General features: G+C 43.5%; 1 protein-coding gene across 1 annotated transcript; it reads left to right on the forward strand.

The window, feature by feature from the left end:
* Window positions 1-570: 570 nt before the first annotated feature.
* Window positions 571-11,200, forward strand: LOC122563587 (SH3 domain-binding glutamic acid-rich-like protein 3). Its single transcript, XM_043717510.1, has 3 exons — window positions 571-690; window positions 8,690-8,857; window positions 9,661-11,200. Exons 1-3 carry the CDS (start codon window positions 601-603, stop codon window positions 9,724-9,726), a joined length of 324 nt encoding a protein of 107 aa, XP_043573445.1. The 5' UTR covers window positions 571-600; the 3' UTR covers window positions 9,727-11,200.
* The last annotated feature ends 594 nt before the right edge of the window (window positions 11,201-11,794 follow it).

Raw genomic sequence — 11,794 nt, forward strand, 5'->3', positions numbered from 1 at the left:
AGCCTCTGAACGTCTGAGAGAGATTCTCCTTGGGTAGGGAAGTTAATGGTTATCAGGCAAGATTGTGAATGTGCGGTTGTGATCAGAGATTATCCATGGTTTATTATAAAGCGCCGCAGATCAGGCAGCATCCGAGGAGCAGGAGAGGCGACGTTTCGGCCGGAGCCCTTCAGGAATGTAGCGAACCGCACAACTTGCGCTTTACCCGAACCATGGATGTTTCTGGAACAATGTTAAATGAATCTTTACTCTCTCGGAATAATGGTGTTGCTGGGAAAGATGCTGAAAGAACCTTTGAACTAAAACCTAGAACATAAAATCGACGAATATTTAACTTGAGGGGAATGTCCTTGCATTAACTGGTGGACTGATCTTTAAGTTTATCCAGATCTCACTTTTTCTGCTTCTCGGTATATTTTTTTGTTTGCGAAATTGGATGAATCGGGGTTACAGTATTAACCATGTACCGCTGTTCGAGCCATTGGGACTGACTGAAATGGAGCATTTTCATTTGGGGACGTTCCCTGAACTGGTCCCGACGTGAGGCGGGGCAACTGTTCCAATTGGCCGCCTTAAATCACATGGCGAAGTGTTTCTCTGATGTTACTGTCAGTATTGAGTGAGAGCAGCAGAGACAGCAGCAAGATGAGTGTGAAAGTGTATTACACGACTGTGACCGGCTCCAGGGAGGTGAGTGTGTAATAGGGACCGAAGGGGCTGAAGCAAGGGGAGGAATTCTGAGATCCTGCCACTGAGCATTGTCTCGGAACAGAGGAGGCTGAGAATCTGACACACCCAGTTGTTGGAAACCGAGTAGCGGTAATGCAACATTGTTAACTGCAACCTTACAGTTTACAAATACACAGCGAGTAAGAAACGGCCTTACAGGCAAGGTGTGGGTAGTCTAGAGGCTGCGTTTATGCCGTATCATCGAATAACGAGGTTAAAGCAACCGATGCTCATTTATTGTTTCATCCAAAACAATTTTGAAACGGGTATTGTAATTCTGCTGCTGGGTCTGCCCTACCCCGCGCCTCCATCCATTCTGTCGAACCAACACCACTGATTCCTCGACCTCTGCTCCATTAGTGTTTCAGCTAGTGCAAACCACGGCTTTGCCTCTCCCCTCTCTCAATAGCTTTCAAAAATGCGTTATCTTGATGGGTTCTCCTGATTATCTCCCTCACCCCAATAAACCATTGCGTGGCACTTGCTGGATGTGAGATAATGCTAGGAATCTTATCTATTTTTTAAAAATATATAGATTTTTTTAAAAAAAACTAAATCGGCGAGTTCCATTGGGACCATGACTAAATCAGAACTAGACTGGTTCATTAATGAGCCTTAATGGAATTTAATATTGGTTCTATTATTCAGGTCGTTTTTCAAGGATTGATTGTTTTGGGGGGGCTGGGAATTGCGAACACCAGCATATTTGTCTCTTTCTGTGATGCCTTTAGAAAGTGGGAGAAGTGTTGACATTAACCACAACTAATGTGAACTGATGAATCCTTTCCATTTTAGTGATCTTTGCCATGAATAGCAAGCACCCTTGACCAGTAGACAGTGAGCTACGTTCAGGCAGATGAGAACTAATTTCTGTGTTGCTTGTGCAGATAATTTAACATTTCTGACACATGTATTAGGCTACGTTATATGTATTCAAACGTCCCAAGGCATTATCAAACAAAATCTGTAAATTAGGCATATAAGGGAGATTCTTTTTGACAAGTGATCCAAAGCTATGTCAAAGAGAGGTTTTATGGAGCTGGTTAAAGGAAGATAGAGTGAATCCCAAAACCTTGGGCCTACGCAGCTAAAGAAATCGCCTCCAATGATGGAATGATTAAAATTTGAGATGAGTCAAAGATCAGAATTTGAGCAATGTAGATATGAGGGTTGCAAGACTGAAGGGAGATTTAGACTGGCTTGCAGAGTTGAGGCGAAGAAGAGATTTAAAAGCAAGGATGGGAATCTAAGACTGACCACACTTCAGGATCAGGAGCTAATGTAGCTCAGTGAAGTAATGGGAGAACCTGGAATCTTTTCTTTCAAGGTAAGTGTGACATCAATTCAGAAATTTGTTACATATTGGTCAATTTCAAAGGTGATCCCAAATGAATGGGTTTGTGATACAGTTGCAGGGGGAAGGGCAGGGTGTTGAAAATAGGTTGAATCAGATAACCCTATTAAATGATTACGTGGGTCACCCTGTTCAACTGTAACTTAATTGGCAAAAAGCAGCTTTGTCAAAGGGTCAGTTAGACTCGAAACATCAGCTCTTTTCTCTCCTTACAGATGCTGCCTGACATGCTGAGATTTTCCAGCATTTTCTCTTTTGGTTTCAGATTCCAGCATCCGCAGTAATTTGCTTTTATTTATTTGGCAAAAAGCAGGAATGGAAGTTACCAATCATGAAATTCAGAGAACTAAAGCTAAGCAATCTTAATGCAGAAGGTTATTCAGTCTATCGATTTGGAAGAATCAATCCAGTTCCCCTGCTCTTTCACCAAGCTGTGAAAAATGCCTCCATTTTGTACACTTTTTTTTCTGGTGTTGAACCTTTGCTGATCAATAAAGATCAATTACAGTTTCTCTAGTCTCCATGTAACTGACTCTATTGAACCTTGCTGTTATTTTGATGAATCTCCTTTGTACCTTCTCTAAGATGTTAACATCTTTCTTAAATATGACAGAGCTAATATTTACATAGATTGATCATAATTTTCTTGCTTTTATACTTTCTACCTAAATAAAAAAAGTTTGGGGTTTAATTACCTTATTGACTTGTCCTACTGTGGTCAAAGATTTATGGTCAGTATTGGTCATTAATCAAATAAAAATAAGCCAATCAAACTACTTGATATTATGTGGTATCAATTTTGTTTTAGTTTGGCTCGACTTTTTTAAAATTAAAATCTGTAAACGCTTAAATTCCAATTTAATTCATTGAATGGATCTGCTGTTGAAATTTTTGTCCAGAAGCCCAAACTGCATTAGAAACATGGAATTAAGACTTGACTTTGAAAGCATTTTGGATATGGCTGTAACTGGCCTCCTGTGTAGCTCTGAGGAACAGCCAGGGCTGTGATTCTCTTTCAATGAAAAGAAAAATGTTTGTTTTTCCTCAATCCACTATGACCTTGGCACAACTATTTCGTTCACAACTTGTTGCAACTAGTTCTCCCCTAGACTGCTCTTAGCTGAAAGAATATGCGGGGCAGTAGTGCTTTATGATGGACTTACAGATCTGGACTTAATCCAGAGAATGAGAATTCAAATCCCCCTATCGCAGTTTCTCAATTTGTTTTTCAAAATAATCTGGAATTTTTTTAAAAATCTGCCTTAAGTGACCACAAGACTACCCCAGATTGCCATTAAAAACCCCAACTGGTTCATTAATGTTGTGTTATTAATCTTTTAGTAAAGAAAACCTGATGTCCATACCTGGCGAGGTTTTTACGTGACTCAATTTTTCCCTGATATCGTGCACCTTTTAATTTAAAAATCTACCTGCCAATGTGTTGTAGAGAAGAAGGTACACTGGAATGTAATATATCCTTGCAGTGGACTGAGCAGCAATGCTTTGACATTTTGAAAGCTTGGTCACTGCTGACACCTCATTGAGTATTTAATTATCTGTATTCATTGGCCTCATAACTTCCAGTCTTTTTATTAGAGCTAAATCCTTGCTCCTTATGAAATTACTGTTGGTACTTGTATAAATTACTTCATAATTACTCTTCCCCATCCCCAGCCCCCACCCTTGTCTCTTCAGTGTGAAATGGATGGGAATCTGACAAACCCACTAGCTTTCTATTTACTTTTTGATTATCCAGGAAATTTGGTGATGTTAAAACAGAAAATGCTTGAAATAATCTGTAGAATTTTGGTGCCTGAAGGTTGTTTAGTGACCTGGTCAGCAAGGAGCATATAATCTGCCCCTTCCTTTGCTGAGGTGCTGCTCTGTTTCCAGTTTGATATCTAGAATCCCGGCACAGGGAGACCTTGGGCTCATTTTGCATTTGACTGTTTTTTAGTGGAACAGTCCGGTACTTCTGATTTCTGTACTTGCTTCATTGGCCTTCATATACTTCCTCTTTATACAGTTCTCTTTGATTATTTTTAACAAATCCGGTTTCCCCATCCTTTCAGCAAATGTTTTTCAGATCAAAGCAACTCACCGCATAAAATTAAGTAATTTACATCTCTCCATTGTTGGGGAAAAAAATTGAAGTTTTGATTAAAACCAGGAAAAAACACTTAACTGAATTGGAGATTTAGTGCTAGATATAGAGAGATTGTCTTGCCTTTACTATGCTGGTCACAAGATCCAAGGAATCTGTCACTTTTAGGGTTAAGTTGTCTATTTTTTACTCAGCTGTCTGAAAACGTCTGTAAACTAATATCAGAAAGAGTGATATTCATGTCTCTCACTTCTTCCCACGCCCCACTTTCATGTTTCTACCTATGTCTCTGTCTGTCTCTGCCTCTTGAGTCTGATAATGTGGAACACTTGTTAATTTAATGTTTTCAGTGACACTGTGTTAATTTTAAGATGATTAAAATGGATAGATGGCATCATTTGGGGAAAACCATTTCCTTTGGGGGAAGAGTCCAGAACAAAGGAATGGGTCAAATATATAATTAGATCTGGACTCATCACTGATGATCTCAAAGTACCAATTCACAGAAAGGATCATGAAAATACAGAGCCTTTTTCCCTCAAAGGCTCTGTATTTCCTCCTCCTTATCACCAACAAGGTGAGCTGGAGAGCCCAGAGTATTATTGTCTCTACTCCTTGACACTTATGTTACTTTTGATGTCTCAAACTCGCTGCATTGCAAACCCAACCAGATTCGACCTGCACCACCTACCTTGTGACTGTTGTTCTCAGTCATAGAGCCATCAAGATGTACAGCACAGAAGTAGACCCTTCAGTCTAACTCATCCATGCTCACCAGATATCCTAACCTAATTTAATCCCATATGCCAGCACTTAGTCCATATCCCTCTAAACCCTTCTTTTTCATATACCCATCCAGGTGCCTTTTAAATATTGCAATTGTACCAGCCTCCACCACTTCCTCTGGCAGCTCATTCCATACATACACCACCCTCTGTGTGAAAAAGTTGCCCCTTCGGTCTCTTTTATATCTTTCCTCTCTCACCCTAAACCTATGCCCTCTAGTTCTGGACTCCCCCACCCCAAGGAAAGAATCTTGTCTATTTACCCTATCCATGCCCCTCATGACCTTATGAACCTGTATAAAGTCACTTCTCAGCCTCCAACACTCCAGGGAAATGAGCTCCAGTCTATTCAGCCTCTCCCTATAGCTCAAATCCTCCAACCCTGGCAACATCCTTGTAAATCTTTTCTGAACTCTTTTCAAGTTTCACAACATCCTTCCAATAGGAAGAAGACCAGAAATGCCCAGCATAGGTAGTGGTTGCAGTAAGGGCTGGTAGAGGTACAATAATGAGTTCTGCTTGTAGGACAGTACTCTGAGGACATGGAAGATCTGAGCTGATTTAAATTACTGGAAGTTCCAAAGGGAATGCTGAATGAGAGAGTGCGGTAGAGAATTTTTTAAAATAAGCATTTTTTTTCTGGATCACAATAGTAAAAGATTAATAGAGGAGGAATAGATGGGCTTTAAAGTTTGTCATATGTTGATCGGAGGCATCACTGGAAGCATATATAGCGATACTATAAGGAGAGACCTCAAAGGGAGAAATGGAGTTTTGGGTTATGAGAGAGGGACTTCAATAAGTCTTTTTTTCTCTCTAAATTGCCAATAAGGTACTGATCCCCATCTAATCTCTTTAATTGGGACTGAGTGGGATGAACAACATGGTGAAAGCCATTAACCGGTGAGAGTTCTGAGCCATGACTCGAGCAATGAAGAGCTGCATCAAGGTAATTGTTACTCCATAAGAGGCTGCCCCTGACCTCTGGATTCTTACTGTTTGTGACAGGACAAAATAGGGGTAAGTTCTTCTGACGTCGAGCGATGGGTCAGAAACTGCCTAAAGTAGTCACCAAGCCATGAGGAATAATCATTGATCATTACAGGCCCCTTCTTAAGGGCTGAGTTACTTAAGGTATACAATGAATCTTTTGAAATTTTGTGCATTTTTTTTATTGCCCTGGCTTTGTTTTCTCATTTCCTTTTTTGTTTTTTGTTTCCTTATCTGATCACTCATTCTCTAAATATTTAAAGGTTTGCTGCAGATGGTTGTGAAGCAGTGACCTCAGACTGACGTTCTTGGTCTGTTCATCTTGTTCCTTGATCTGAAGCTGAGAGTTTTGTTCTCCCTGGATTCCTAAAGCATTATTATTACCATTACCCACCCAGGTATTGAGTCCAAGCGAGGCTGGAATGTGATGTCTTATTTCACTAATGGCTAGAGAATTGTTCCGGAAACATCTGCAGGAGAGCAAGAATCCTGCCAGAGAAAATGCAAAAACAAAGAGGAGAAACCAGATTTCAGGCTGAGCAGCAGTGTGTAGGAAGTTGACTGAACACAGACTGTTGAAAGGTCTGAGGCCAGATGTGCCCTCGCTCGCACACCTCTCTCTGTCTCTCTCTGTCTCTGTCTCTCTCTGTCTCTGTCTCTCTCTGTCTCTGTCTCTCTCTGTCTCTGTCTCTCTCTGTCTCTGTCTCTCTCTGTCTCTGTCTCTCTCTGTCTCTGTCTCTCTCTGTCTCTGTCTCTCTCTGTCTCTGTCTCTCTCTGTCTCTGTCTCTCTCTGTCTCTGTCTCTCTCTGTCTCTGTCTCTCTCTGTCTCTGTCTCTCTCTGTCTCTGTCTCTCTCTGTCTCTGTCTCTCTCTGTCTCTGTCTCTCTCGCTCTCTGTCTCTCTCGCTCTCTGTCTCTCTCGCTCTCTGTCTCTCTCGCTCTCTGTCTCTCTCGCTCTCTGTCTCTCTCGCTCTCTGTCTCTCTCGCTCTCTGTCTCTCTCGCTCTCTGTCTCTCTCGCTCTCTGTCTCTCTCGCTCTCTGTCTCTCTCGCTCTCTGTCTCTCTCGCTCTCTGTCTCTCTCGCTCTCTGTCTCTCTCGCTCTCTGTCTCTCTCGCTCTCTGTCTCTCTCGCTCTCTGTCTCTCTCGCTCTCTGTCTCTCTCGCTCTCTGTCTCTCTCGCTCTCTGTCTCTCTCGCTCTCTGTCTCTCTCGCTCTCTGTCTCTCTCGCTCTCTGTCTCTCTCGCTCTCTGTCTCTCTCGCTCTCTGTCTCTCTCGCTCTCTGTCTCTCTCGCTCTCTGTCTCTCTCGCTCTCTGTCTCTCTCGCTCTCTGTCTCTCTCGCTCTCTGTCTCTCTCGCTCTCTGTCTCTCTCGCTCTCTGTCTCTCTCGCTCTCTGTCTCTCTCGCTCTCTGTCTCTCTCGCTCTCTGTCTCTCTCGCTCTCTGTCTCTCTCGCTCTCTGTCTCTCTCGCTCTCTGTCTCTCTCGCTCTCTGTCTCTCTCGCTCTCTGTCTCTCTCGCTCTCTGTCTCTCTCGCTCTCTGTCTCTCTCGCTCTCTGTCTCTCTCGCTCTCTGTCTCTCTCGCTCTCTGTCTCTCTCGCTCTCTGTCTCTCTCGCTCTCTGTCTCTCTCGCTCTCTGTCTCTCTCGCTCTCTGTCTCTCTCGCTCTCTGTCTCTCTCGCTCTCTGTCTCTCTCGCTCTCTGTCTCTCTCGCTCTCTGTCTCTCTCGCTCTCTGTCTCTCTCGCTCTCTGTCTCTCTCGCTCTCTGTCTCTCTCGCTCTCTGTCTCTCTCGCTCTCTGTCTCTCTCGCTCTCTGTCTCTCTCGCTCTCTGTCTCTCTCGTCTCTCTGTCTCTCTCTCTCTCTGTCTCTCTCTCTCTCTGTCTCTCTCTCTCTCTGTCTCTCTCTCTCTCTGTCTCTCTCTCTCTCTGTCTCTCTCTCTCTCTGTCTCTCTCTCTCTCTGTCTCTCTCTCTCTCTGTCTCTCTCTCTCTCTGTCTCTCTCTCTCTCTGTCTCTCTCTCTCTCTGTCTCTCTCTCTCTCTGTCTCTCTCTCTCTCTGTCTCTCTCTCTCTCTGTCTCTCTCTCTCTCTGTCTCTCTCTCTCTCTGTCTCTCTCTCTCTCTGTCTCTACAGCTGCCTGGTATTGAATGTTTCATTCTTCACATCATCTTGGATAGAGTCACACTTTGCTCTCTGCTGAAATAAGAGGATGCAGCCACCAGGCAGCAGTGAGGCTGGTGACAATTGGAGTGTCAGCACGGGGCTCAGTCAATGATGTTGACCTGTTGGGGGCCCTCTTGTGCTCTCCCTGTGTCAAGCTCACAAGCGTTTCCACTTTTGCATTCATGTAGCTCTATAAACAGAGTAAAATGTCCTAAGGCACTGTGCAGGAGTTTAAAATGAAGCTACATAAACCATTAGGAATGTGGCAGGTTTTAAAAGAGTTTCTTAAGAGGAGGAAGGAGAATGAAGAGCCACAGAGGATTAAAGAGGGCACTCCAGAGTTTTAGGGTCGATACAGCTGATGGTAAGGCTTCTAATGGTGGAGCTGCTAATCTGAGAAACATAAGAGACTTTGGTAGGTGATGGGACTGGAGGAGAGGGTAGATATGGTGGGGGAGAAGGTGGAGAGAATTGTCACTGTCACCCCTGAAAAGTTTCTAACTGTTGGAAGAGGGCGGAGTGGAGAGATTTGCTGGAAGACTGACTAATTGCTCCTGTTTTGCTGATTTTGTTCAGGTAAAATCCCAGCAGTCCGAGGTGATGCGAGTCATGGATGGTAAAGGCATCACATATGAGTTGATTGACATTGCACAGAATAACTCTTTAAAGGAAGAGATGAGGATCAAGTCAGGAAATCCCAAAGCCTTGCCGCCTCAAATCTTCAATGGCGAACAACACTGTGGGGTAAGACTGGTGCAGCCTGTACTAACCGGTAGTTTCATATCAGCCACAGTCAGTGATGTTCCACAGCAGAATGTGGCATTTGATGCCCTCTGCTACGTTGCATCCAAATGATCAGCAGCCCAAACAGCAATAGTCAGCAGAGATGAGGTTTCTAGGTAACATCCAGTCTTCACATGAAGAATCTATCGAGACACTCAGTTTTGTCCAGCTAAAACTCCAACTACCAAGAAGTTAGTCACTAATGGAGGGACCCATAGGTCCCACTGTGTGTGAGAATGAGAGAGGAGTGTTGAGGAGCGGCATGTGTCAGGGGTGAGTGTGAGGAGTGAATTGGGGACTTAGAATTTCTTTGGAGTGCATGGGTGATTTGTCACTCTCAACCACCTGATGAAGGAGTGGTGCTCCGAAAGCTAGTGCTTCCAATTAAACCTGTTGGACTATAACCTGGTGTTGTAGAATCAGAGGAACACTGGTTTTGGAGACTTGTGGGATTGCAGGAAGTTCGAGATATACAGAGGGCTGAGGTGAGACCATGAAGGGTTTTGCAAACAAGGACAGGAATTTTAGAATGCAGATGTTGCCAGACTGGGAGTCAATGTAAGTCAGTCAGGACTGGAGTGATGGGAGAACAAGGCTGGATGCAAGTATAGATCTGGGCAGCAGGGGTTTGGCTGAGCTGAAGATTTGTGGAAGATGAGAGGGATGTCAATCCGGGAAATAGAGAGGCAGAGTTGTGCAATGTTCCAACCTGGATGTAGGTTATAGCTGAAAGTAAAGGACACTGACTTTCTTGTTTCTCACAGGGTTACGAGGATTTTGTAGAGGCCGTGGAAATGGCTGACGTGCGGAAGTTCCTGAAACTCGACTGAGATCTTAACGGTGCCTGATTGGCCAGAGGCAGAGCACGGAGGCTGCCTGAAGCAACTCGCTGCCTTGCGTGTGGATTCAGCTGTGTTAGAGCCTTGTAGAAACAGCCTCTCTGCCTCGCTACTTTATCGGGAGCTTGCTGCCAATTCTATTGTATTTTGTCCATGTAAACTGTTAATGATTTAAAGATTAGTCATTCCGCAATTGAATTAGAACTAATCCATTCCTTGAGATGAGTTTGCTGGCTGGAGGGTACTACGCCGGAGAGGAGGTGAGGTTTGAGTGACTCGCAGCTCAGGCAAACCTAGTACAATGGATTTTGGAAGATCACTGCATGGGACCAATCCAGAGATTGCATTTCCCATCTGTTCTGAGATATTTGTCCAACTCTTGAATGGGAAAAGCACCACTTTGTTTTCAATTGGAATGTGCTGTCCTGGTGGGTTCAGTTCCTAGAGACTAGCCCCTGACCTAAACAAAGGAAAATTGGGTCCACTGAGTCTGGGGAAGGTAAGGGATTCCTGGGTGATGAGAGGGGGAGGAAGTCCAGGCTGATGGAAAAAATGCTGTTTTCATTTTCTTTAAGATGAGAGCAGTTGTTGGAGTGAATCAATGATGTAGTGATAATGAGACTAAAGGCACAAATTGGAAGGTTATGTGGTGGTAACTGCCCTCAAGAAATTATCAGGTTAGTACTGTCTTGTTGCCATTTTAAACATAGTGATTCACTCCAATAACCTAGCAGTTTGAGAGGATGTTACAGTATTATGAACCAAGCTGTGAAAGTCACTGCTGTCCTGTGATTAGGCAATTTAATAGGACAGACGAGGTTTGACTGTTAGCTGCTCTTCTCCATACATTAGGGAATTGGGCATTGCCCCAGTATGCTAGTATTTCTATGGGGGAATGTTGAGACTCCAAATGCTTGGGTAGTTTGTAGATTGCAACCACTTCGGGTATCCGGAGTCATTATTACTGCCGTGAGTTTGTGCAGTTGTCCCACGTTTTTTGGGATTTTGAGTGCCATTGGTTGGCAAGCCAACAACCATGGGCCAAGAAATTTAATTCTTATTTTATTTTAAAAACATACCATCTCTCAGATCTGGCAATATTTCGTCATTGAAGATACAGAATTCCTCTACCTCTAATCTGCCTGGTACTTTCTCCCAGTGCTTTGACCAGCTCTATCTAAACAAAATGGATGATTTATTGTTCTGGCTGATTGTCATGGCAATGTAACAGATACACAGAAACCATTCAGCAAATGCTTTGCTCTTGCATATACTGCCTTTGCCTCGCGCTCTTGACTCCTTTTTAATTCTTGTCTTTTTCTTACTCAATGTTTCTCACTATCCCTCTCCCTCATATCCAACCCTAAATCCTCCCTACTTTGTTCCTAGTCTGGACCAATAAGAATTTCTGCCAAAATATTAAATAATGTCTTCCAGGAAGATATGAAATGTTTTGAACCCACAACCAGTTTCTTGCTGCTTTCTCATGTCTCTCGTGTGTTTATTTATTGACAACACCAACTCCTCATGGATTCACAGAAATAAACAGCAGATCAAGTAGCGAAGAGGTGAATGGAAGAAGAAGCCAGCTGTGAGAGTGGCTGTCTCCAGAGTCAGTCAATAGTGTAGGTTTGGGATGGAGCTGCTGAGTTGAGCTAGGAGGCTTTGCTAATGTATACACAGTGAGGTGGATCCAGGAGAGTGAGATGTGGCTGCGAGTAGGAGTATATTTCGAATCTGGGCATATGTGTGTGAGATCATTGGGATGGAGACTGTGCTGAGAAACCTGAAGAGAAATGGAAAATAAATTTAATGTGTGGGAGTGTTTGGAAGGAAGAGATTCAAAACAACTGTCTGATTCTCAGCAGCTGCTCCAATCCTCCACTGGACATTTCTAGCCAGGTCACTCGTTGGTGTGACTAACCCTTGCATATTGCCATCATCAAGTGTGTATTTTGGTGACAATTAGCAGGGAAGGGTCTTGGCTGGTGGAGATTTAACACTGGATCCGCAACTCACCTGGGAATGTCAAGGGATCCTGTGTAGAATCCAGGCTAGT

The sequence above is a fragment of the Chiloscyllium plagiosum genome, chromosome 27 (genome assembly GCF_004010195.1).
Source record: "Chiloscyllium plagiosum isolate BGI_BamShark_2017 chromosome 27, ASM401019v2, whole genome shotgun sequence".
Taxonomy (NCBI): domain Eukaryota; kingdom Metazoa; phylum Chordata; class Chondrichthyes; order Orectolobiformes; family Hemiscylliidae; genus Chiloscyllium; species Chiloscyllium plagiosum.

Bases quoted from the DNA above. Each gene is read 5' to 3' on its own strand.
- LOC122563587 (XM_043717510.1), top strand. From the start codon at position 601: ATGTTACTGTCAGTATTGAGTGAGAGCAGCAGAGACAGCAGCAAGATG. The intron at 691-8,689 runs GTGAGTGTGTAA...GATTTTGTTCAG, and splicing joins CTGTGACCGGCTCCAGGGAG to GTAAAATCCCAGCAGTCCGA. The intron at 8,858-9,660 runs GTAAGACTGGTG...TGTTTCTCACAG, and splicing joins ATGGCGAACAACACTGTGGG to GGTTACGAGGATTTTGTAGA.